Below are 26,359 nucleotides of genomic sequence, written 5' to 3' on the forward strand. Positions count from 1 at the left end.
AAGTGATGCCCCCCTACGACAGGTTTGTCAATTACAACTCGTACAGGGTTCGTCAACGATGCTCTGGAGTGACGATGCAGGCTGATCGGTGCACGGCAATTGCTCGCATTTCAGGATATCGTTGACGCACCCTGTAATGCTCCTAAAGCGTACGTTTCATTAGCACAGCAGGGCTCTAAGTGCGTCTCTCTCAGCACGCATACGGATTATTACACTTTTTCTACTACCTATAACTATACTACCTTTAACTTATAACTATACTACCTATAAATGTTTTGAAAAACTCACAAAAATGGTGTCTAGATCGTGTACCTGCTAATAACAAATATTGAATTTAAAAGAAAACTATGAAGGTACAAACGATGGAACGCAGTGGAGATATACTAGAGACCATACTCTTTCGAAGGGGACTGATTGGAAAGAGGTACAAACGATACTTTGTTGAAGAACTTCAAAAATTGGTGTCTGAGCGTTGTACATGCTACGCAATTAACTAGAATTTCTATAGTTCCTGATACGTTTTACCAATAGTTTTGCTACGTAACATCGTTAAAATAGGAATTTTCCAAAAATTAAGGTGCTACATGGGTGTCAACTCCAGCACTGCACTTTTCTAAAATCTCTTGAAAATGATTCAACAATAGGCTTTTTCAATAGCTCTCGAGGAGTTCTATAGTTCCAGGTAGGTTTTAACAACAGTTCTTCTACGTAACATCGTTAAAATACCTATTAAGGATACTAGTCGCACCATATGTTTCAGTGCAGGTATGCATAAGGAGCTGGCTTTCAGTGTTGTTTTCAGGTTGTTTTTCAAACAGTTCCAGGATAATTCTCTCTAGTACTCAATGTTGGGACCATAGTTCCGCTTGGAACTATCACCGCATCGCTGCACTCCTTAACGCAGGCAGGCATAAGGTGCTGGCTTAGGAGCTGGCTTTCAGTGTTGTTTTCAGGTATGAAGGTACAAACGATGGAACGCAGTGGAGATATACTAGAGACCATACTCTTTCGAAGGGGACTGATTGGAAAGAGGTACAAACGATACTTTCTTGAAGAACTTCAAAAATTGGTGTCTGAGCGTTGTACATGCTACGCAATTAACTAGAATTTCTATAGTTCCTGATACGTTTTACCAATAGTTTTGCTACGTAACATCGTTAAAATAGGAATTTTCCAAAAATTAAGGTGCTACATGGGTGTCAACTCCAGCACTGCACTTTTCTAAAATCTCTTGAAAATGATTCAACAATAGGCTTTTTCAATAGCTCTCGAGGAGTTCTATAGTTCCAGGTAGGTTTTAACAACAGTTCTTCTACGTAACATCGTTAAAATACCTATTAAGGATACTAGTCGCACCATATGTTTCAGTGCAGGTATGCATAAGGAGCTGGCTTTCAGTGTTGTTTTCAGGTTGTTTTTCAAACAGTTCCAGGATAATTCTCTCTAGTACTCAATGTTGGGACCATAGTTCCGCTTGGAACTATCACCGCATCGCTGCACTCCTTAACGCAGGCAGGCATAAGGTGCTGGCTTTTGTCTTAGTAAATCTTATCGAGCTTACACTGTACGTTTGAATTTAAGGTTACAAAAAAAAAAGATTTAGGCAATATCTGATAAGCGGCCTCTTTCTAAGGGTTGCTCTGGGAATCAGTTGTAAGTTGTGGAAAATCTCTGCCCGCCAGGCTACCCGTTCGTGATCACGTTCAGCTCAGCTACGACGGGATATGCTTTATCGACGGAGGCGATGATCACAAAATTCTATTCCCGGACTCGCCGCTACGATTTAGTGCCATGTTTTTGGTATCGCCTAAAACCGTAGCGTTGTGCATCTCCCTACTGATCTCTGTCGCTGTTTTCTATGTTCAACAACTTTGCTCCGTCAAATTCAGTCAAATTTGACGAAATCGTAAATATGACGGACGATAAGATTGGTTCGCTCGAAGAAGAAGCTTTAAAAAGGAAAGAGCGTTTGCAAGCTCTTAAGAAAAAAAATGATGATATCAAAGAGAACAAGATCGAAGAAACGGCAACGTTACCTAAGTGAGTAAACTGTTTTTCACTCGAAACATTCATTCAAGCTTATTTCTAACCTCAAGTAACCTAAATAATTATATTACGTTTTGTCATAACGACACGTTGTTCTATGATTATAGACCAAAATTTCGAAGTTACAAACCACAGGACGACAATCTAAAGGACAATGTCGTAGAGGAAGCGAAGGTTGGAGATGTTGAGGCAGAAGTTCAAGATCAGCTAAGTGCTGCTAATACAAAAGTCGTTATTGAAGAACTTGTAAATATTATTCTTATATTGTCAAAAATGGTAGCATGTAGTATTTACATATGATTTTATAAAATGACGGTTTTTTATTATTGTAGGATATAAGTAATTTAGCACCTCGTAAGCCAGACTGGGATTTGAAGAGAGATGTTGCGAAGAAGCTTGAGAAACTGGAAAGGAGGACGCAAAAAGCTATTGGAGAACTCATTAGAGAACGTCTAAAACAGGGTCAGCATAACCTTGCATCTGTTGTTAACATGGCCCCTGGAGTTCAACCTGATACATCTGTAAAGGACTAATGTCAACAATAGATTGTAGGATAACATGTATTTTTCCATATGAGAGCTAAGATTGTTTGTGAATGTATAACGTGATTTAATATCATTTTGATTATTTATCATTTCGTTTGTGCACACTGTACAACAAATTGTAAATATTCTATATACATAAATATATTGATACATTTTTATAACATTCTAGGTTTTTTTTTTATACAAGTCACTAGTAACGTTAATTACAGCACTTGATACGGTATGGTATATTAAGTTGTTCTGTTACTGGACTTCTTAATTAAAAACAAATAAAATAGGTAATTGTCAAAATATATAATTTTATTGGCTAATATTAAATACTGATGGAATAAACACATGACATCCCTGACTGCTAGGATACATATTTGATCCATAAAGTGAACAATTTTGTTATGTTTTCTCATAAAATGGAAAGAAAACTAATAAATTGCAAATAGAGATCGAGAATATTTGCTTGTAATAAGTTAAATATAATGTATAATTATTTAGTATTACCCTTTTTTCCAGATGTTCACTATTATTCTATTCTCCTTGTAACGTAAATGCATGACATGAAGTTGTGCTTCTCCCTATGGGTTAGCACACCCCTTTATCACGTTATCTTATCAATACTTATAAATTTATCTAAATAATTGGTCATTTAAGTAGAATGTACGAGGACAGTATTACCGTGTGCTCACAAATAATGTCACGACTACAATAGGAATTGAAGGGAACATATTTAACTGGCCGGAATACCCGTGATGAGGATGATGATGGTGTTGAGGGTTCATATCCGAAGTGTATTCGACATGCGGAATATTGCGATAGACTACTCTGTCTTGGAGAGGTTGAATTGGTCGGAAGTTGTGCGTTATTCTGTAGCCATTCGATGTGCGTACGTTGCGAAATGCAGCCAGCTGAAATTGCAGAGAGTGAGAGAAGTACGAATTGGTCTGGTATCGTAGAGTTCTCCGATTCAAAATTTGCAACACACCTGCTGATGCGACAATAGGAAGGGGTCCTTGAAATCAATCCAGATGACGACTTCTGAGCAAGGCGGAGTGGTCAAGGAGCCATTGTAGGTAAAATAATTTTCTATTGTAGAAGGTTTCGGCGCCAAAAATGATTCAAGCATCAAAGGGCCTGGCAAGAAATCGGTCGAATCTACTTCCTCTATAAACGGTAGCCTTTGGACGAGGGTTTGAAAAGTTGGATTCGGATGATTGGTAACCTAAAGGAAGTCTTTATCTTCAATATCGTCCAGTATGAATATACTTACAGTGATATCACTCGAGTATAGATTACAAGAAAGATAAATGGGTAGAAACGTCCATGAAACGTGATATCTTTACTTCTTGGGACGCGGTGTGCTTTTGTTGCAAGGACAATCATTATTCTGAGTGAACAGTCAATACTCACACCTGTGCTGTAGTTTTCCGTATCTAATTGTAAGAGTAAATTTCTGTACCTCGAAGAAGTACGCAAGCACTGTCAGACCGTCTGGATAGTTAAGAGCTTCGTTCATTGAGCCATACTCCTCCTTATAAAAAACTGCGTGAAGCTCCATGGCGAACGAATGATTGTTTATAAGATCTTCAGAGCCTTCCAGATCATTTTTACCCCAATGGAAATGTAGCTGCTCGAAAACGTACGTTTCATGTCCAAGAGGTCCTCCCGATACGCGAACGTTATTTGAGTCCTCCATTTTTAGGATCACTGTTAGGCAGAGAAAGAAGCCAAAATTTCTTAACATTAGGATCAAACATATCTTGAGAGGGATTCTGTGCTAATCGGTCATAGTTGTCACTCGGCAGTGCCGTCACTCACCTGTGTGTCCATTGTTCGATAGTTTCGCGGCTCGAGGTACATGCAGACCAGTAAATTCTAATGGCAGCAGAGTTGTATTGCGTACGTAATGTTCCTCTATGTCAATGGGAGACTGATGCTTTCCCACACATGTGTTGTAATCGTTTCCCCAGTAGGAGGGACCTGTAAAATCTCTTTCTGAGTGTCGTGTGAAAAAGAAAAGTTGAAAAACGCAAGGAGCACACTACTCACCGCGATTTCCTTCGTAACCATATTCCTCTCCATTGACTTCGTGACCTGAGAAAATAGAAAGAAGGAGTCATAATTCACGAGCTGAAGAGACTCGCGGTTCGACACAGAACCGTATCGCAGGGTCTATCGGCATCACCTGGTACGGTTATAGCCAGAGCGGGTAGACTCGTGCAGAGGAGTAACGGAAAGAATTCCTAGAGCCAAGAATGTGCTGGATGTGTAGGGTTGCGTCAGTGAAAGTTCCAAAGCGTATTGATACTAGTATAGTGCAGTTTCGTTTGTATTGACGCTGGCTGCGTGTCTGGTGCACTGAGGCGCCAGGGTCCTTGACGTTATTAACATTATTTGATGTGCTTAATAACTGAGAACAGTTGCAGTCAGGTACAAGAAAAATGGACTGGATTTTTAAGAATGTTTCGAATTTCGACTTCTTTGGGAATCCGCTTCAGATTTCATTGCAATAATTATTATTAATATTGACCGGTCGATCAGATATGTATACGTCGTGTCGAAGTCCCCACGCGCTCTTGGTGACACAAGAGTCCGCGAATGCACTGCAATCCACACGTGTCCTCCGTTACTCGTTATCAAATGCACATAACTTATTACTAACTAAGTCCTTCGCATGTGCATCGCACGTGCAGTGACTCAAGTAAAAATCAGATATCGATTTCGAATGGTCTGGTGTTACGCCGCCCTTATCCTTCCACGTTAGTTCCTTAACCCACTTCTCGTGGAACGCAAATGCACATACGTAATAGTCTCAGCAGTGCTTTGCACCGATGTACTTTCTCTTCTTAGGTATTCAGATTATTTACGTCGCGCATTATGAATGATGAATAATTATGAGCGAAACGCGTTGTTTCAAGTTGGCCAGGCTGATATTTGACTCGATTGCAATTCATCATAGTTGACGTAGCTTTGAATTCGCCTGAAATTGTCTGAAATCGCCTCAATGCCGAAATATGGGAAAGCACTGTGAAAAGCGAAGGCGACGGCAGGCGCGACGCTCGGCGGGATCTTTTGACGCACCTGATTAGTCTTCCTGACTTGACAACTGCGCAACTCAGGGCGCAACGATATCGTCCCGACTCGAGACGATATCGACGCAACGAGAACGAATTGTCCCTCGGACATCCTCCTCGTTCGATTCGCCCAATGATTCATCCTCGATATTTCAGATCGCCATTCCTCTAGAGATGGACGTGTATATTCTTTCCCGATGCCTCGACTTTGCTTCTCGTTGCGCAATCACAATCACGATACGTACAACGTACATAAAATATGCGAACCTATCGGGTTTGTGTGTACGGCGGTATATAGCCTATCTGGTATATGTATAATATATGTATAGCCTTTATACAACTATCAGGGTCACGTAATTCTCCAGTAATGGAAAATTGCGGATAGAAGTAATTTCTCATTTAATTGTCCTTTGTTAGCATCATTTTTTATTTTTTGACAGACCGGAGAACAATTTCTAAGTCTGATCGCATAGCGATTCTCTTTTCTACGCATCGCCATTGTTCTCTGCGCAACGCGTAGCTTGACAAGTACTTCCTATGTATATTTTATCCCTCAATGGAAACTGGATAGAGAGAAGAGAAAAGAAGAAAAAAATGGGCACGAAGGCAACCTGTGCCGGTTATTGTAGGCACAAGTCGAAGTCGTGGCTCGACAATTAGACTCGGTGCGGTGAAAGGACGTCGGATGTCAGACAGAATCTTTTCTTCGAAAAAACTTGAGGTTCGATTTAGAACGCTAACGGTGACCGTGTTTCCAACATGCAGTGACTAAACGATAGGTTTTGCCGCGTCTAATCACGATTACCAAGTTCTCAGTAGTTCCCTACCACAGCGTGCTCTTCCGCTGTGTGCACAGTCAAGTTCCGCTACATGATGCGTCATCCTGATCTTGGTTTTGGATCTTGGAGGACTCCGTCAATCGTACGAGCCGACTGGGAATTTCCAAAGCTGCTTAGATGTCATTGTGCCGAAAAGTCGACGGACCGTAATTCGACTTTTCACCTGTCTCCCGATTTTTCCGAATTCCCAGGTACGGGCGTTGGTAAAAACTTGAAAAGTAAATGCTTCAGCCAGAACTGCATATCCTTGCATCTCCAATTTTCCTTTGTCTGAATTACGTGTTGCTGTTATTGTCGTATATAGGAGCAACGGCTTCAAATATAATTCTCAAAGTCGACACGTGCACATAGCCTGTCTTTGAGGATTCAAAGCGACGCGTGGAAGATATTTTAAAGTCAAGTCGATTAGCGCCTCGACGACTGATTTATGTGCCATATTCGAATTCGACTGTTTCTCGTCAAAAATACCTCGAAAGTATCAATGGCAGAAGTGGCACAACGCGACTCCTTTAATTTGCTTCTACAGAGCAGTTTTTACACGTTGGGTTACTTGATATTCAGCTGTTTTCTTCTTAGCCGAAAGTATAAGTGTCATTCGCAATTACTAATTTCACAGCAAAATCTATTGCAACTATTTTACTAGAAACGATACCTACAATTGCAGGAAACGATTGGCTACGATTTATACGTCCTTCGATGGCTCCTAAAATTTCCGTCCGCACTCTAAAACGAAGTTGATGGCCAAAGCAAGGTTCAATTTTTTAAAAATTCTTTCCTGTACCGAAAATCACAAAATTCGAGAAATCATGAAGCTCGATAAATGTAACACGTAAAATTTAAATGCAGACAGCGGAAGCTACTAAGCAATTAAGAAAAGGAAAAGGCATTAAGGTCATGCACCGAATCTGCCAGCCTTTTAACAGCTTTCTGCTGATTAGGAAGTAACGAAGCTATTTCGTTGGCTATAACTTACCGAGAACTTGGTAGAAGAAAAGGGAGAGCACAAGGGCAGAAGCCAGCGCGATGTCCGGACACTTCCGTAGCATTTCTGATTTACCGAATACTTTCCGATTGTCAGTGGGATCGAAGCAAATGCCGATTAGCCGAAGAAATGACTGTGACGGTGGAATTGACTGTTCTGGTCGGTGAACGACTGAACACTGTCAAGCCGGTAGTCCATGTTAAATAAGTGGCCACCTCCTCTGGTTCTTGGCGAACCGCGTCTCGTCGACGAGAACTTGTCGGAAATGGAATCCCCAAGTTCGTTATGCCAGAGTGTTCCTTCGATTCTGCCTACAACGTCTAGAGTTAAGGACAAGAAGTTAAGGCCCGGGTCGTAGTGACACTCCAGCCTTATCCAATTTTCTGGAACATTTATATTAATACGTTTTCTTTTTAACTCAGTTTGGACACTGGGATACGCCTCGCATCCTTCGCGTCACTCATTGGTGAACAAGTTTTATTTTGTTTGGACTCTTGGCGGTGTCACGAGATTCGATCGATTTCGCAACTAGAGTAGCGAATGTTCTGCGTATGTACTCATGCAGCGTAGACTCGCAATTGAACGTGCAGCTAAAAAATCGCGGCGCAAGGTAAAACGAAGAAAGCGGAAGCAAGGACAAAAACGAGTTGCCATAATCCCGTGAAACCGATATCCAGGTGTTTTCTTTGGGACTTTATTTTATGCCTTTACTTTGCACCTTCTTGTAAGGGATATCTGACATATTCTTCTCTCTGAATTTATTTGGTTGACTGTAATGCTGGGCGCTATAGTCCTTCTCATTGTTTCAAGAGGTTGTCTATAGAATAATTTTTTTTCCTCATCAATTGCCATTTACATATTTCTCAATATCATCAATAATAGAACGAGGACGTCTGTATGTAATGATACGTATTGTCCATCTTTATGTAAAATCTTTAATCTTGCATTACGTAATGTAGGTAACAAATCTGTGCAGGATGAATACTTTTCCTGCTTAAAAAATACGATAGAATTCGATAAGAAACGATTAAACTAATTGCCGACTTCAATCGTTTTCTATCAGTCCTATCTAAATCAAGTTGAAGTGACGATAGAGTTTCTATCTAATGTAATCTGAAATCAGGTTGTTGCTTTATCGTAATAATACGATAAAAATTTAATCTATACCTATATGTATTTTCATATAAGCAGTACGTCTATCTATGATAATATGAAATTCACGTTCTATTAATATGAAAATGCGTGATAGGAATCGAATCGTTTTCTATAGTCACCAACTTATTAGGGAAGAATATGAAATAAACGATAACTTTCTTATATGGATTAATATAACAAATGATTTTCCCAACAATTATCATGAATTTAAGGATGCACTGCATGTACATTTCCCACCAAGAATCTGATTTGATCCGAATTTGAGTGCTTTGACACGAGAATAAAAACTAGAAAAAATCGACGTCTTGGAAGATAGGAAGAACGTTTATTTTTAATAATAATGCCAAAAAGTTACTGATAAATGAATTTGAAAAATTATTTAACATATTCGATAGAAAACTTTCATATGAAATGAAGTCTCTAATTTTTTCGATAAAAAAAAGTATTCTTAATATCTCCAAGACGCTGAGTTTTGTCAAATTTTTCCCTTATCGCAAGATACTCGATGAAATCAATCTTCTGGTTGAGAATTTATGTGCAGTGCATTCTTAATACAGTTAACTAGCGATCAATTTGTCGTGTCATGCATAAAGTCATCCTATATAATATGCAATTAATATAATAGGTTATATTTTTGCGAAAAATGGATGCACGCAGTATTAAAATATTAATACCGGTTTACATACAACTCATAATTTTGTTCCTTTAATTAATCTTACTGAAGTTTTATGCAATATTAATATATACGAAGTAGAAATAATTGCTATAAGTTGAATAAACAGATTGACTATAATTTAAGGTGTTTAAATATGATTTGTTCGTAAGAAAACATATATTGCCTGTCGGTGTATGTTAACGATTCAAGATAGAAACCTATTAAAAACGATAAACAATTGATCTGCTTCTTTTTATATAAATCCATAGAAATTGTATAGGAAATATTAGATAACGAATCTAAATTTTACGAACCAAAAACACGATTGGATTAGATAGGATTTTTTAAAAATCGTTTTCTATCGTATTTTTTAAGCAGGGCTAGCATTGAAATAAAATGTTCAAGCAATATTCTATGAATTTTGGCAGTATCAAATAAGTGTGCTAATTTATTCTACGAATAAAATTTTAACTTTCATAGCATATTCTGTACAATTTTGCAAAACACCATAATTCATAATTACTGCTTCCATCAGAGTCGAGCTAAAAGATGAAACACATATGTTATGTATATTTATGCATTTGCAAGCTGCATATGTATATACATTCAATGTTATTTCTACTCTCATTGAACTTCGATGCAAATATAGCTGACAGCTGATTAGAACGAAGATATTACGGCAGTGAGTGCTGTATTGTGTATTAGATGAGTGTAGTTGAGCGAAGAACCTGTAGAAGGATCAGAGGTAATCAAAAAAAATGTATCAGGATCTGCAATACCGATTAGTGGAATAAGCCAGGTCTTGTGAAGGGTATAGTAGGGATGGCGCTAGTGTTGAGGCTAAAGCAGCCTGAAGGTAGACGTTCTTGTGGAGCAGGCATTAAGAAGAGTGTTTGATTGGTCAATTCTCTCTCTAAATCCCGCAAATGGAAACGAAATCAATCTCAAATATTCCTTAGAAGTAAAAATGTCTGTGATTTGTTATTTCTATTAGATCAATACTCACTAAATCGGGATTTAGAAAGAATTAACCAATCGCCTTGGGTTATTCTTGTTAAACATTACACGCGATTGGTTAATGCTTTCTAAATCCCGTGCGTACAAACCTAGCAATGATTTTTGTTGTGAATTAACTCAACATCCTCCAATGACCTCAATCTTTCTCTTTCTAAATGATATTGAGTTGCTGGGTGATTCCATGCTCGAAGCTTAGTAAAGTACATATAAGCATGTAATTACGATTATGAACAGATTTTTGCAATTAGTTGAGCGTTTTACTACATAACTATGCAGTTGAAACTGGATGTGGAAATGATAAACATAGAGAGCGCAAGTGCAGTGCCGCAATGAGAGCCATTAGGAATAAGAGCGAGGCATCGAGCCAAGCAAGAAGCAGCAGGAAGGCATAGTTGTGTCGCGTCTGATCGCGTCGTACTGTCGTTCCTGTGGTTCACTGTGGTCCACTGTGGTCGTTGAGCCATCGTGCCGTTGAGTGGTTTTGCGACTCGTCGTCCATTCTGTACAGCCCGTGTCTGGGATAGCATCGAGGCTTCCTGAATTGACTAATATCTCCGGGTGATACTTGTCGCGACTTGCTACCATCACAGCAGTTGCTTGATTGACGGCGGGACGATGTCGCATAGTGCGTAGTATCCCAAAGCATCGCAGCCGGGGAGGCCAACGATTGTGGCCCTCGAAAATCCACACTCAGTCCATCCAGTCCTTTAATGGCGTTTTCGTGAAAAAGAGTTGACGCTGAACGCGCGGGCTTTTTTCCGGGTGCGGTTTATTCGTGTGCGCTCTGCGCGCCAGTTGCCAGTCAGCCAACGAGCCGGGCATCTACACAGCGCGAGAGTGGGCGAAGGAGTGATGGGAAAGAGTGAGTGAGAGAGAATATGAGAGAACGAATGGGAGTGAGGCAGTGCGTTTGACTGTGGGCTGTGCCTGCCTGTGTGTACTATGTGTTTCTACGCGCGGGGGTAAAAGAGGGAGGCAGAGGGAGCTCCGTCAAAATGTCGCTGAAAATGCCAACGCAGATACAGTGATTGTCTTCCGTGGTGGCTAGGATATACGAAACGCGAATGGGATTTCTAGCATTCTCGTAGTAAGGATTGGTGATCTAGTAGGTGAAATGAGGGCCCTTCGTATTACATCCCAGCCATTGCTTTTCCTTTAACGTCGACAAAGTGTACTCGAGGCAACAAGATGACCGCATTGATTGCACCCATTTTCCTGTTTATTTTATCCCGTAGTCGCTCCTTTCTCTCTCATCTTCCTTTCCGTTTCTGGACCTACAATCTGAAGTCTACTTTTGCTTTCGTTTTCTCTTCAAGCAGGAGAGCGTGCGGAAAAATATTGTAGCGAGCAATAGTTACGAAACCTCCGCGCAGCCGATTTCCTTTTCGTTTGTTGCTCCTTTCTGAGCAGCACGTCGTTTCTTTTCATTTTCTTCCATCATTCACAGTCATCTCCTTCGCTATTCGTTTCTCTACGTTTCTTCCTTGTTCCTTCCAATAATTTGCCTGTGCGTCTCTCTTGTAAACTCTTCGAACCAACCGATGACCTCGATGTCGAATCGTTCTTGTGAAGTTTCTTAAGATAGTTCGTCTTTACATCTTGGAGTGAACCTGCTGTCCGAAATACCCTGTATTTTAATTTAAATGATGCACACGCTTCTTTCAAGTTTTCTTCTCTTTTTCGAAGAATCTTGGTCTTGGAGCATGCGAATTTTTTATTCTTTGGTAAGATACATTTCATGAGTTCATCTCCGACATTATGACTATTCAATTTTCTGGAAAATTCGCGGAAATTGTGCTTCAAAGACACCCGACTTTTGTCTTTTCCTCTGACGTCTTAAAATAACCACTCACAGCAATAAGAAATAGTTGTCATGTTCTCAATCTGCCGACTTCGCAAATGCTTAGTGGCCGTTACGGTCATCCCTTCGTGCTTGTGAGTGACGTGATTTTTCAGAAAGGATTGCACTAATTCTGTATGCTCCATAAGCGAGTAGTACAGAATCCCTCGTTGTTCTTATCATAAGATCAATACAATTTCTTTCTTGACGTTACCTTAATATCCTTTAGTTCATTACTTGTATTGTTGTGAAATTTCAAAGATGAGTTACCTTATGCATGAAATGTAAAAAAAGTAGATCCATTATATAAGAGTTTAAGCAGATAATAATGTATTCATTCAAGTGCTCAAAAGATTGTTGCTCAGCTGACTGCTGTTGCATTTTAACAAAAAGCTACGTAGTTGCCTGGTTCTATGACTGATTGTATTTTAATCTTTTCATTTAGTGTTGGTACTACTCCTTTATAGATTTCTGGTAGAATTCACCACTGAAAGGTGGAGAAAATGGTGTCTACTCGTCAGTCCAGCAATATGAACAGTAGTAGTGGTGGAGCTCCTATTGTTGGCGAAGTCACAGCAGAGCCTGGGCCATCTCGCAGGAATCAAACTCAGGCACAGGCACAAGCTAGCTCATCTGACATCGTGTCCATTGTGGATTCTTCACCCACCTGCAACTTGAATCTATTGGACCTTCCTGTGGAAATTTTAGAAAAAATTTTCAGTTACTTAGACTACAATATCGTAGCCCATTTGCGTCCAGTAAGTGAAAATATAAAAATATTTTAAGAGGCACTCGGTTATTCATAATATCTGTACAAATTATCATTAAATTTCAGGTGTGCCACCAGATGGACCGTGTATGTGGATCCATTTTGAATTCCACCTTTCAGAGACTGCAGACTCAAATGCTCAGTCGTTTTCAGGCAATAAAAGCACAGATGCCAAGACGTGAGTCGGCTCGTCGAAATCATCCACTAGCCTGTGAATCAGACATAATAGAAACTTTGCACATGCGACTTACTCTCCTTCAAATGAGTTTTGGCAAGCATATTGAGCGAAAACATTGTTGTTTCTTCCCTGGAGAGGTACAGGACGGACTACAAGGAAGATTGAATGAGGTTGTGTAGAACGCAATGTTATTAACCGTTGAATGTTCTTATAGATTTTGGATGAGGTCTACCGTATTTTATACTACATCAAAGTTACTCCGAAACTCGCACGACCGTATAAAGTCACGGACGAACTGTTCGACCTCAGTACCATGGCCATGGAGTACTTCAAAGAGCGTATTGAACCCACGCTTCCCGAAATTCCATATTTTGGAACAGACTTCCTTGACTTGGCAGGGACCTTCTCGTGTAAGCATAAATAAGTGATCTTTTCCATTTCAGAGGTCACTTATGGGAACAACTGTGATTAACCAAGACGTCTTGCAGCTCCTAGCAATGTGAGCAAATCTTTTATGTGCCTGGACTCTGCACCGTTGAGCGTCGGTACTGGTAAAGCTGGAAGTACCAGTGGCGGAGAGGGTTCGCCACCACACTCTTCGGACGATCCGGCTCTCCTTGAATCCAATGTGGCGCCACCGCAGTCCAACATGGTGTTGCGTAAACGAATTCGAAAGATCAAGCAAGGCATGAAGAGATACAATAGTCAATTGACTCTGATGCGCAGGGATTTGCGAAGTTGTAAGGCGAAGATTGCTGAGCAACAAAAGCAAATAGTGGAGTACGCGAATCGTTTGGACGACAATGACAAGAAGAACGAAGAGACTTCACGAAAGTTCAGCACGCTCCTACAGGTATTTACCAAGGTACACTTAGTATTTAGTATTGGGGAAAATGGGCTCTAAAAGCGGGAAACACTTGGTGCGAGTATCGGGCTCGTTTCTCGGCCAGTGCTTACGGCCTACGTGGCCATTGTCGTTTGGGCGAAGGGTCCGAAAGGAAGTTACTGTCGCCGAGAGCATGCCCTTGATACGTACCTTTTCCGACGGGCCCTTCGGTACTTCAGGCTCATCAAAGTCACCTGGACGTTCTGCAGGAGTTAAACAAGTGCAAGACGGAGCTGCAGTACTGGCGCTCAAAATCGCCAGCGATACCAGTGTGTGTTGGTTGCGGCCAATCGATGCCCGTACCAACGGAGGATTTGCAGGCTTTGGCAAATCAGGGTGTCCTGCCGGAGTCCTTCGATGAAGCATTGGACTTCATACCGATAGCGGATGCTCAGAGCCCAACGGAGATGTCATTACAACCGGCTGGTTCCGCAACTTTGCCTCCGGTAGTAGCGACAGCTGCTGTGGCCACAGCAACAACGGCGGCGTCCGTTAGCGCACAGCTAGTGCTGGAGATGGCGCCGCCAAAGGTGCCCGTGCCTTTGGTTTCGTCGAAACGAAAAGCGTCTGCAGAGGAGACACCAAGCGACGCTACCAAGAAGCCTCGCCGCACTGCCAAGTCTCGTCAGGCTAAGCGCTCAAAGATGTAAAACTGATTCTGACCATGGTACAAATATCCAATTAACATCTCCGAGGCTCACCAAAGGAAGGTGTTTCTAAACCAATCTCGTGTTTCTTGCGACGCATAATGGATGATATTAGAAAAGTACAAAATTATTTCCCGTTCGTCCAACAATAGCCAATTGCAATGGAGCAAGATTTGATATTAGCTAAAGATAGTGGCCATGCATGCGGTGATGGTCACTATGAGTAAGCCTAAGTTAACGATTTCATATTCTTGTCCTATGAAACGTCGAAATGCGGGCTCACAAATATTCTAAATGATAGTCGGTCATCTGTATCGTCTGTAAGATCGTGTATAGTAATGCCTTCTCTTGGTCCTCGCTAAATTAATCTAGAATTATTAGTTGTGACTGAGAAATAATTGAGAAAAATGGGAGACTCGGACCTCGATCCACCATACGATTTAATTGCTAATATCCGGGTAAATCTCTGCTCTGCTGTTCTCTCTCTTTATCTTCCTCTGCGATAAACACTGTCTCTTTCTCTCCCTATGTATTTCTATCTCTATTTGTTCTCTCTCTATCTCTTTCACTCTTTTACTCTCTTGCTCGAGTGGATGGTTCATCTTACTTAGTGCTTAGCGAGTATGTAATGAATTTCTACGATGTTTCTTCGATTGCAAACATTTGCCGATTTTAATTTTTTTTTTATTTTTCAATACTATGGAATATTTTTGGTAGAACGTCGACCGAGTATCTCACCTTAGCAATTTCTCCCTAAATATTTAGGTTAATATGGGACTAGGCACACACGAGCTGACGTTAGCTAAAAGTCTTATTCGAAGAGTAGCTCTTTTGTATAAAAGTCGCTTTAGAACTCGGAACTTGGCGATTTGCACGATCCCACTACTGATAAGACTGAAGGTATGCATTACCAACTGCCTGAAATGCAGAAGGTCGACTCAGCTGCCACTCGATTAATCGTTGCTGACCGCGGGAGAATTATTTGCCTGTCACCACTCTTTCTCTTGATTATGAACTAAATACGGTTCACGTTGTGCGTCCCGGCGCATAACAATGGGAGTGCATCTACTAGTTCGGACAACGGCGGCATATGCAAGCGACAGTAAAATTGTACTGTCTGCAATTTCGAATGGGGGATGCGAGCTACACTTATGCATGGACACAATTTAAGTATGCAAGATCCGTGGTGGGAGATTTTTATACAGCTTTTGGAATGGACTTTTTACATAGTGCTCTAGCATCTTAATTTGCAGTACCGATCGATAAGTACCTGAGAGGACTAAGTGAGACTGGTTCGTACAGGTACTCCGAATGGTGCACCGACAACCATATCAATTTCCTCATTTAGTCGAGCCGACATATTTTAAAGAATTTCACTTTTGCCCCTTTTCAATCCAGAATTCCGCGATTTCACGATGAAAAAAGAACGGATCCACCGAGTCAAACCTTCGGATATAAAAAAATTTGCTATTGACTTTCTTTTATCTTTCTTGAAAATTATTCCCTTCGCTATGGCGTACTCAAAGACGCCATTTTACGTGGGACTGATAGTTATTATTCAGAATTTTCGCAAATCAAAATGCTAAGAGGAAGGAATACATTTTTTATAGAATTTTAGGTGAAACATGTGTGTGAGTTCATGATTTCATACTGTAGGGGAAAGAAATGAAAAAAGAAGAGAAAGAAATCAAGTCGGATAAATAATAAATTGTAAAAATTATTAAAAAGGGTTGCGTGATCTTCGGAACAATGGTGTCTTTTAGATTCGTTTGACCGCAACGCGACAAGTGCGGCATTTACTGCAATATTAATGGACTTAGCTAATTAATTGTAGAATCGATGATTTATCGCGGTCGTCTTTGACAATGTCGTTGCCATTTTTATTGTTGGTCGAGATTCTCGCGTACGTCGAGCTACGAGGTCCGAGTGAAATGTTTTGCGCTCGGTCGAATTTGTCGAATCCGTCGAATCCGTCGAATTTTCGGGTTTTCTTTTTCTTCGAACATTTCCCGCCTTTCGTTTCGCGGCGGATATCTAAAGAATTTCATCTTAAATTGCGAGCAAACCGAGGTGGATCCGATGGAAAAGGAATCGAGGATACCGAAAGTCGAGGGGCGAATATCGTAATTTTGTAAATCCGTTCGGTATTTCAAAGTTGACACAGACAATGCTCCTTCGTAGAACGACATAGAAACATTATGTACAATTTATTGTCTAATTTTCATTGATCACCCAGGTTAATTAATCCCAATGAAGTGTAGTTAGCAATATTGTGAGTTATAATTATTCACGATTCTAGTAATAAAAGTACAGAATACTGATAATAAGTAAATATATGAGTGGGGTCATGCGACATGCGCATACCGCCACAAAGCATTTTCGTTTAAACTTTAATGGAACAATAAAATATAATTAATAACGATTATTAATTATAATAATAGTAATAATAATAATAATAAAGTAACTGTCGAGATACATAAATATAAATACGTGAAAAGATGAGAGCGAGCGCGCGTGCTTTTACACACACGCGCGCGCGCAGAGAGAGAGAGAGAGAGAGAGAGAGAGAGAGAGAGAGAGAGAGAGAGAGAGACGCGCGCGAGCGACACAACTATTGCATGCAGACTTTTGTATCGATGTCGGGCAGAGATAACAAAAAAGAAAATAAAGGCGAAAGTGAGGATGAGAGGGAGTGAAAGAAAGTGAGAGCATGCGATAAGCTTAAAGATGAAACGCGAGAGTGTAAAAATATTACTAAAAATTGAACTGTCAGAACATTTAATCTGATGTCTGATGGTTTTACGATTAAATCGCAGGAAAGTGACCTTCATTGAAATAAAGTCATGCGAGTGAGGAGGATGAGGAAAGGAGGAGAGCGAGCACTTGTATGAAATTGACGGGTTTTTCCTTAACTTGAATCGTGGGAACTGGCGTTAGGAAATCATCGGATTCGAAATATTGTAATCGTATCTTTTTGAACGTCTCGTCATCATTTCTGTGTGACGATTCTCGGTTCTCCGAGGGAGCGATGAACGAAAGAATGAAGCTATGTACTCTACGCATTTATGAATATGAGCATATAAGATATACGATCTCACGTAAGCGTATGAAGAATGTACAATTAGCTGTATAAATATGCAGGCGACATGAGAGAAAATCGTGAATGGCGAAAGTCGCGAGTAAAGTCGCGACCAGAGCAGTTAAGCTCGTTTCGCTTGGTGCTGGATCCCCGTCCCCTCGCAACCGCCAAGAACGCGCGCAATCATGCATCCATAGAATTCTGAGCATGTCCTTTGATTAATCTTCAAGCCGATAATACTAGAGAGTCGAGCGCTATTGAGAGAGCAGGAGAAAGATTTGATAAGAATAGCAGGAAGACGTGCATGCATCGTACATAAATACAATTGCCAGCGGCGCGACCTGAGCGCACCTTGTCGTGCCGCCGAGAGAATAATTATATATTGTCTTATTTGTTTATTAACGTGTATCAAATGCGATTGTAAATATATATATATTAGATACACCATATAATAAATATTAATTTAACAAGAGCTCCATCCTCGATTCGCTTAACGATTCTTCTAAAGGGTTATTCACGGTGAACGCACCAGCTAAAATTGGTCCTGAATAGGTGATTTCATGAAACAGAGCTGGCTCACATCATTAAAGGAATAAAACTTAACGTCATAACATCGATAAGATCATGAATTTCTGCCACGATTAACAGAATTATTCAATCGCGTCCAACTTCAGCTAGTGCGTTTGTTGCGAATAACCCTGTATACGTATATCATACAATTTTTTACTTTTATTTGTCCTTTATGCCAAAACAATTTGAAATTAAATGGTACTCGAGTAAGGCGGAAAGGTAATTCCGGAAACCATGGTTTACGTACAGCTATTTTACTGTTCAAATGCGTATGCTTAGTATGGTCATCAAATATGTAGAAAAGATAGAAATAAAAATGTAAAGAAATGAGGAGATCGAGAAGTAAAGAAATAAAGCAGTAAAAAAGATAGAAGGAAGAAATGAAATGGTTAAGACTATAATGCCTACGAGTCTGATGGAAAGAGATCGGCTCTTGGTGGAATAATGGAGTGCGCGCATTTCTGTAGTTCACCACCCTTTGGGTACTCATTTACATCTTGGTGACAAATTATTGAAATTCTATTATTATATTAATTTTTCAACTTCTACAATTTTGGTATATTCTTGGTGCCTGTAATTGACTTGAACTACTGGAGGATTAATATCTATCCTCCGTCTCCCTATTCAAAAATGATTCTCATATTCCAGATCAAGAAGCCAAAAATGATTTAGTCCAATTCATATTTGTAGCTTTTCTTGTTCAATGTCAGTTTACTGTTACATGGAATTTATTTCGATAACATTTTTATTTCAAATGAAGTTTGGATTCATGTATGGTGACTATTTTTATTTCAGATTTCTTATTTCGGAATAAAAATATGAGTAAAATAACATATGAATATCTATTTTATTCGATATCGTAACCTATAAATATCTATATATTTAAAAAATGATACGCGCGCTGCCTAGTGAATTCGAACTTGCTCTTCTGCTATCTGGACAACTGGGCAATCGGCTGTAAGTGCAATACCTATTGTTATATCAACAGAGGAGACTAACGCTGCTTGCTCTTATTCTTTTATGTACTTGTTTTCACACACTTTTCCGTTTTCCTTTCTCACTCACTCCAGAGATGAATAGGGAGATGCACAACGCTACGATTTTCGGCGATACCAAAATCGTAGCGTTGTGCATCTCCCTACTGATCTCTGCTCGCTCGCTCCCCCGCTTTCCATCTTTGCTGCCGTGGGGGCGGCCGTAGTCCAGTGGATAGGCTAGCGGATTCACGACCGAAAGGTTGGAGGTTCGCGCCCAGCTTCCAGCGGCATTCACCAATGGGTTTTCATTTGAAAACTTAAGTGAGTATTAATACGGATTTCGCTCAACACTGTTCGGATTCGGTGTATAAACTTTGTAGGTCCCCTCACGCTGAGTTGAATAAGGCCCGTCTTGCAAGGTACATCGCCATCTAGTGTCGAACTTCCAACCTTGATTATTAGGACCAGTTACTGGCACATGTCCCCCATTGGGGATACAGCCATAAGGAAAGGAAGGAAGGATCTTTGCTGCCGTACTCATTGTCAGTCGCACTACATCACATCGATTGCTATTCCAATGATGAGGAATGGCGAAGCCCAAAGAGCGCTGTGGTTGTGAAATCGTTTCAGGTCATGGTGTTATTATGATATTGTGATATTGTCGTTTGCGTGCAGTTTCCTCACGGGTCAGTGCCTTTGTATGTTTATCATTGTTGATCAATCGATAACGTCTCTGCAAATTCTTTCCATGGTGAAGCACGACATTTCGCGCCTGTACAACTGTGGCTCAATCGCGACTGTTTCTTTTTATTATCAAAACTTAAGATATACGTAATCGTATTTCGGGTATAATGGCCGATATGCCGTACAAGGATGGCTACGAGACTCGTAAGTAAAAATATATTTGTGTCTTCGTAAAATGTGTTATTTCGTCTTGTATAGACTATTAGTTTTTCATACATTTTCCGTATAACTTTATATACTCTGTACGGCAGTTTAGTTACGATTTTACATCACTGATTAAATTAAAACTACAAGTGCCTTTGCATTTCGAATTTTTTATTTAGAAGGAGCTCTGCGTAGTAGCGGCGGAAGCGGTGGCTCAGACGGAGATATGAAATTGGAGCCTTCAAGCCCCACAGAGAGATACACATTCTCTCGTTGCAGTAGTACAGGATCAATTAATACTCCTTCTTCGTCTGCACATAATACTGGTAAACTTTGTACTAAATAACCAACAGAGCTTTAGAGAAAACGTATACTTTATTACTGCCTCTCTTATTTGTTATTTGAATAACTGTATTTTTCCTTAGAGGATGAAGACAGCGACAATAAAAATTCCACAATCAGCTACAAGGAGAGACGTCGAGAAGCTCACACTCAAGCAGAACAGAAGCGTAGAGATGCGATAAAGAAAGGATATGATTCACTTCAAGACTTGGTGCCTAGCTGTCAGCATACAGATTCTTCAGGCTATAAGCTGTCTAAGGCAACCGTGCTTCAGAAGTCTATCGACTATATTCAATTTCTACTTCAACAGAAGAAGAAACAGGAAGAAGAGCGCAATGCTCTTCGGAAGGAGGTTGTTGCTCTTCGTATAATGCAAGCTAATATTGAACAAATTGTAAAGGCCCATCAGACGCAACCTGGACATGCTGAAATGCGTGTATCCGATGAAACTAAGTTTCAAGTGGTTTGTGTTCACTGTTATAAATTTATGTAATTGGAACTGATAAGAAATGTTTTGTAGTTCAATATGTTTTGTTTAGTTTCAGGTCATTATGGATCGACTCTTCCAAACTTTCAACAATATTTCAGTGGTGAATTTTGCAGAATTATCCGGTTGCGTCTTTAGCTGGTTAGAGGAGCACTGCAAACCTCAGGTAAAATTGTACGCTTAATGTATGAGACTTTCTCTTTTGGGAATTTTGTGCAACTATCAGTGAAATATATTTTCAGACTCTTCGGGAAGTCGTACTTTCTGTACTGCAACAGCTGAATAATCAGATTAGCTAGTCTAAAGAAATCCTGGCGGAACAAGTGTTGTTACCAGATGTCAACTTGCGTTTCGCAGCGACAGATGATGTACAGTTAATATGTTAATATGTTACCCTAATGGTAGGAAAATTCGCAAGCGGGTACTTAAGCCATTTACGGTAGAGTTACCACAGGACGTTCGATTCAGATAGAATAAGAACCACACGTGAAATACAAATAGAATTCTATTTTATATATGAGCGGCCTAGAGATAGTGGCCACTGTCGAAAGAGTTGGCCATCCACTAGTGCTGTTGTACCGAGATGTTCAATACTTTCTTCAGATATTGATTTTTGTTACATATCTTTGGATGCACGTGCAATTGCATAACTGTATATACGTATGAATGTATTCGTATGTACATAAAGACATGAGTTGTAATTGTCGACATGTCAGGAATTTATTAGAATCTGCGAATTATGTATCGCGTATCGATAAAAGCTGCATTCCATCTGTTTCTCTCGTTTCTTTATCGTTGCCAAATTTCACTTTGTTTCCTCGTCAAATAATCTCGCAGGAGAAGGAAGAGGTGTCACGTGACACTTGTAAAGAACAGATTTCAAGCGGAATATTATGGCTTCCGTCGTACCGTGCTTCGCTTAATTCGCGAACTTTCGAGTCGCGAGGAGACAACAGCTAGACCTTTTCCGATTCCGTAGGCATACTTTCACCTTGCGTGATGTCATTTAAGGGTATCGTGTCGATTCGTGGGCGACCGGTGCCTCCCGAACCTTGAAGAGGACTTCTGGGTGAGCCACGTCTCCTCTTCGTTCTTTCACCTTGGCGACAGCAGAGGTCGCGGAAGATACAGGCGTAACAGGCAAGCAGAGCGGTCATCATGAGTACGCCGCCAACCGCTAGGATAATCACCAACAAGATGGATATGTCGTCGTCCATTGTGGGCTCTGTGTCGTCAAAGAATTTGCGATGATTTTTGCCGAGAAATCTGGAAAAGAAAAATTCTCTTACAAATCATTTCAGAAGTTCGTTTCTGCGACATGATCTGTGTTCTTTGATGATACTACGATGAAAGGAGCTTTCTAACGATTGGATATAACTGCGAAGTACGAAATTGGATGCTGTTCTTGTACGATGGATTTATTTAAAGGAAAAAGTGCTAATCAAGATTCTCTGTTCGGACGCATATTCGTTATGATTGTTTCATCATCGGTGCTGTTGATCTGTTATGGTACGATAGGGAGAGCTGATTTACATGTAACGTGGGCTCCTAATTCCTTCCGCAAAGGGGAACTCCGAAACTGATAGAGTGATTCCTCGACCAAGGAGAATGAAGAATCAATTCTGTATGGTTATGAGGGTCATAAGACCAAAGGACGCCATTCTTCGAATAGACAGCACGCTGCTCGTTCGTTTGTAAATGGCTTTCTGCCCTCTACTCGGAGCCAATCGAAATTGATTCAGTATCTTGGGGCCTGCCTGGTCGAATGTCAAACATCATCCTACCTCTCCTTCTTCCACCTATTTGCTTGCACGACGAAGGAGGTGAGGAGGGCGACCGAAGAACCGCAAATTCAAATATCGCGATTAAATTACGCGGCTAGTCGAGCGGCAGCAACGCTCCTCCACGGGATTACATCCCGGTCCATATCCTCATCCGCATGGCCACCCACATTCCGACTCGTTTCCTCAGAAGCCCTTTGGACGGTTTCTCGAAAGATGGGCCTTTGAAATGCTCTGTGTGACCGACCGAACGGCTACGTCGAATCGTGTAATCAGTAACGCAGAAGACTCCCGACTCTGGCGCAATCCGCATTACGGTTCCCGGGAAGTGCTCACACGAAAGGGACGGATTCTTATTCGTTTTTTGATTCTCAGAGGTTGGCCGATATTTCTAGGAATGAGAGGAGCAAACGAAGAATACAATATATAAGCGCAAGGAGGAGAAAAAGACCTCATGAAAAGTAGGCGTAAAATGATAAAATATGACGGAGGTTACGATAGGAAGCTGATATCGCGGCAGGAGATAGCTGACACAGTCGCTGATTTACGAGCGGAAAAGGGAAGTAATCCCAAGAAACGCCGAGTTCTCTGTCTTCGTTAGCCGAGGCCTAGCTGGCACCTCCTTCTTCTGATGATTCTGATTGTCAACGTATATGTCTCCGTAGACCTGCACCCTCCTGTCTACCGTGCCACCCTTCCGGCCTGCATCGACTGATCGAAGCCTTCTTTCCAATTTAGACTGAGTTCAGGCAGGCAGGCAGGCAGGCAGGCAGGCAGGTTGGTTGGCTGGTTCGATACTCTGCTACATATTTCCTGAGGAATGAAGTTATTACGAAGGTATAAGCGAGGGCGTCAAAAAGTCCCTGTTGGATGCTCTGTCGTCAATTTTCCAAGCTAAGCCGAGAAGAGATCCATGCAGGTTGAGCTGCGTAACACTGGAATGTAAATATTATCGGCAAACGATTACTGTCCGTGATTTATGCACACTCGTGCGTCGCTCCCGGCAACGTGCTCTGCTTATAAATCATCTCACGCTTGACTCTGATTTTCGGGAGGACTTCACCATGGCTGCCCACCGGGCGGACTCCTCTACTTGTGCTCCCATTTACTCTTTGCTTTTTTTTATTCTCCCGACGCCGAGCATGTCAACGAGGAGTCCGATTATAGCCGTCCTTATCCGTTTAACTTAATTTTCCCGACGCACCAGGAACTTCAGGTTATTTCTTGAAACTCAAAGTCCGCTGCGCGTGGAAGCCTCCATGCTTTGTCCACAACGTTCCTCCCTCTTCTCAGGTTCTGACGTTTTTATCTTTCTTCTGGTTTATTTCATTTTATGTAATATAAGCAGAGGAGGTACGTTGCGAAACGAGCCTAACGCGCCGACGTTGCCAAACTCTGGGCTTTCCTTCGCCCATCGCTACTCTTTAGGAGAAATCCTGTAGGGGCGATAAGGCCAGTTTTCCATCGGAGAGGCCGTTGCTTACATTGCGTCTTATTGGACAAAGGCTGAAAAGGACATGACGGCTCAGAAGAAAATAGTTCGATCGTGTAGACGAAGCTCCCGTCGATTTAGGGATCGAGAGAATGCCAAAGAGGCTGCACGGCAGCTGTCAAATTTCAGTTGGATAGCTCTGTGCACCGTAAACACACGGGATGAAATTTAATTTTCTAGGACATTCCGAGGCGACGTCGGCTCCCATAAAAGAGCTTAGGATGGAATATTAAGATATAAAGATGTAAAGATATAAAGGGAGCAGCAGTGGGGGAGTGGAGCTCGAGAACGAGCGTGCACTGGAGGCGCTGGAGGCACTGGAGGCACTGGAACGTCGGCGGCAGCATAACGAGGACTCCGCGTGTTCCTCCTCCTTTCAAGGATCATTTACCCGTTGCTCTCCGAGCGCTCTGTGCTTCTCTTTTGTGTTAATAAGCGACGCGAGGGGTTGAGCAAGCATGCATCGAATGCAGTTCAAGAGAATCTGCATTCTCAGGTTGAGAATGAAACTCGGAAAAGTCCCTCGCAAGATTCGGCCGACTTTTGCAATTTCGAAGTTTCCAGCCTGGACGGGAAGAGGCAGAGCTCGTCGGGGGTCGCGCTCGTAAAAAAGTATAACATACCAGTTCCGCTGTAAATTGCATTCCGAAGGGAGAATGAGTTCGGGGAAGCGAGAGGCGAATTTACCGAAATACGGGAGTTTGTTGTCGGTGCAAATAACGGTAGCGCCGTAAACGATATTGCTTTGGTTGCTCTGGCCTCCGCGTGCTTCTGTGGCGCCACTTGTATGTACACACTACACACGTACATCTATTCCTGGTGCTTTAGAATATCGCTACACACGGGACACGGAGATCCCAGCAGCTAGAAAACAGTCGAGGAAGCCCTTCGACTGGTTGTTTCGCACGCTTTGTCCTTTCCCGGAATCCTCCGTTCTGAAGCATCAGGGAGAGAGAGAGAGAGTGAAGGACAACGGATGCGAGGGACGGAGCCAGAGAGAGAGAGGGCCGAGAAGGGATCGTCGAGGAAAGAAAAATCGGCAAAAGTCCCTAAACGAGAATACAAGCTCGCATTTCCGTGTTTCCACAATAGGACACGGATGCCCGGCGGGATGTTAGACGAGGACGCAGAGGCAGCGTATAAAGAGAGCTGGCTACTAGTGTGGGAGGAACCTCCCTTTTCCTGCAGGGGTCGGAGGGTTATGAAAGGGCTCGGATAAAACGGGGGAAAGACCGTCTGAGCTAAAAGTCTCTTTCTCCTTTCTGCTGAGGAAATATTTGTCTCCGGAGTGATTTTGAAGCCGATTCTCGACTTTCGAGCTCCTTATCACATTTTCACTCTGCCGGTGCAGAAGTGCGTAGGCACCCGCACACGCCTGCATCCACCACTTTCCACCCGGCTGCGGTGGCTGCGCAATAGTGTGCGAGCATCTCCTATTGTGGATGAGACTTAAAGAATTTCCTCTTAGGTTTCCAATGTCGGCCAAAAAAGTGACTGGGACTTTAGTGCTGATCGCTTCGCCATCAAAGGATTTAGTGGATGGCGGATGGACCAATCTCTCGAGAGTCTCAATCCGAGTCGCAGAGACTCTCGGTGAAAGCCGTCATTGAGCCGACTTGACCTTTGCTGCTTCGATCTTAATGCCTCCCCTCGCGCCGCACGTTCTTGACGTTTCCTTTGAAATACAGCCTCCGTCGAGAAGCAGCGTACTCGTGAGATCCCAACGATGCCCATTGTCCTTTCCGCCCTTCCGTACTCACTCCGAGCGGGTTGACCTCTCCGGAGCCTATCTCAAAATTCTGAACTCGCCCAATCGATTGCTTCGAATTGGAACAGCCCTTTGGATGAATCTTATGGAAATCGCCCCTACGATACAGCCCTCGAATCTGAAATATCGATAAAATTCACAAAGCGTTTGCGTTGCTATTGCTTCGATCAGGCAACTTTTATGAAAGCTCCGCATCTCGATCGGAACGAACGCCACACGAACGTTTTCTCTCCTTGCTGTAAATAAGGTGCTAACAGGCGTTCAGAGAATTTAGAGGAGTTGGACTATTGATCCTGGCGAATCATTTTGTCATTTGAACCGTTAGGAAGGATTGCTCTGCCGGTGGGGGGG

The 26,359-nt window shown here is 41.7% G+C and overlaps 5 protein-coding genes across 13 annotated transcripts in view; 3 read left to right on the top strand and 2 right to left on the bottom strand.

Annotated features, from left to right (window-relative positions):
* The first annotated feature begins 1,845 nt into the window (after positions 1–1,845).
* Positions 1,846–2,754, top strand: LOC107264563 (coiled-coil domain-containing protein 12). The gene is made up of 3 exons (XM_015732961.2): positions 1,846–2,040; positions 2,154–2,292; positions 2,379–2,754. Exons 1-3 carry the CDS (start codon positions 1,859–1,861, stop codon positions 2,577–2,579), a joined length of 522 nt encoding a protein of 173 aa, XP_015588447.1. The 5' UTR covers positions 1,846–1,858; the 3' UTR covers positions 2,580–2,754.
* Positions 2,755–2,870: 116 nt separating this feature from the next.
* LOC107264562 (carbonic anhydrase 2) lies at positions 2,871–7,783 on the bottom strand. Its single transcript, XM_015732960.2, has 6 exons — positions 7,469–7,783; positions 4,632–4,676; positions 4,401–4,562; positions 4,042–4,289; positions 3,568–3,804; positions 2,871–3,490 (listed from the first exon to the last, which is right to left on the bottom strand). Exons 1-6 carry the CDS (start codon positions 7,539–7,541, stop codon positions 3,257–3,259), a joined length of 999 nt encoding a protein of 332 aa, XP_015588446.1. The 5' UTR covers positions 7,542–7,783; the 3' UTR covers positions 2,871–3,256.
* Positions 7,784–10,527: 2,744 nt separating this feature from the next.
* On the top strand, positions 10,528–18,175 carry LOC107264561 (F-box only protein 28). Of its 9 annotated transcripts, none has more exons than XM_025081810.1 (6): positions 10,528–12,028; positions 12,612–12,902; positions 12,980–13,228; positions 13,306–13,501; positions 13,580–13,956; positions 14,157–18,175. In XM_025081810.1, exons 2-6 carry the CDS (start codon positions 12,648–12,650, stop codon positions 14,625–14,627), a joined length of 1,548 nt encoding a protein of 515 aa, XP_024937578.1. In that variant the 5' UTR covers positions 10,528–12,028; positions 12,612–12,647; the 3' UTR covers positions 14,628–18,175. The 9 variants fall into 9 exon arrangements, with proteins under 9 accessions (XP_024937578.1, XP_024937580.1, XP_024937579.1 ...); XM_025081812.1 differs by having other exon boundaries at positions 10,528–11,391; XM_025081811.1 differs by having other exon boundaries at positions 10,529–11,409.
* Positions 18,176–19,670: 1,495 nt separating this feature from the next.
* On the top strand, positions 19,671–21,744 carry LOC107264582 (max-like protein X). The gene is made up of 5 exons (XM_015732987.2): positions 19,671–20,138; positions 20,318–20,464; positions 20,564–20,943; positions 21,020–21,133; positions 21,210–21,744. Exons 1-5 carry the CDS (start codon positions 20,102–20,104, stop codon positions 21,264–21,266), a joined length of 735 nt encoding a protein of 244 aa, XP_015588473.1. The 5' UTR covers positions 19,671–20,101; the 3' UTR covers positions 21,267–21,744.
* A 356-nt stretch (positions 21,745–22,100) lies between these two features.
* The window catches only part of LOC107264513 (short transient receptor potential channel 4), a 14,684-nt gene continuing 10,425 nt past the window's right edge, over positions 22,101–26,359 (bottom strand). The window contains exon 13 of the mRNA XM_015732843.2: positions 22,101–22,233. The gene's annotated coding sequence lies outside the window, so the exon portion shown is untranslated. The remainder of the gene's footprint in view (positions 22,234–26,359) is intronic.

The sequence above is a fragment of the Cephus cinctus genome, unplaced genomic scaffold (assembly GCF_000341935.2).
Source record: "Cephus cinctus unplaced genomic scaffold, Ccin1 Ccin1_scaffold0173, whole genome shotgun sequence".
NCBI lineage: Eukaryota > Metazoa > Arthropoda > Insecta > Hymenoptera > Cephidae > Cephus > Cephus cinctus.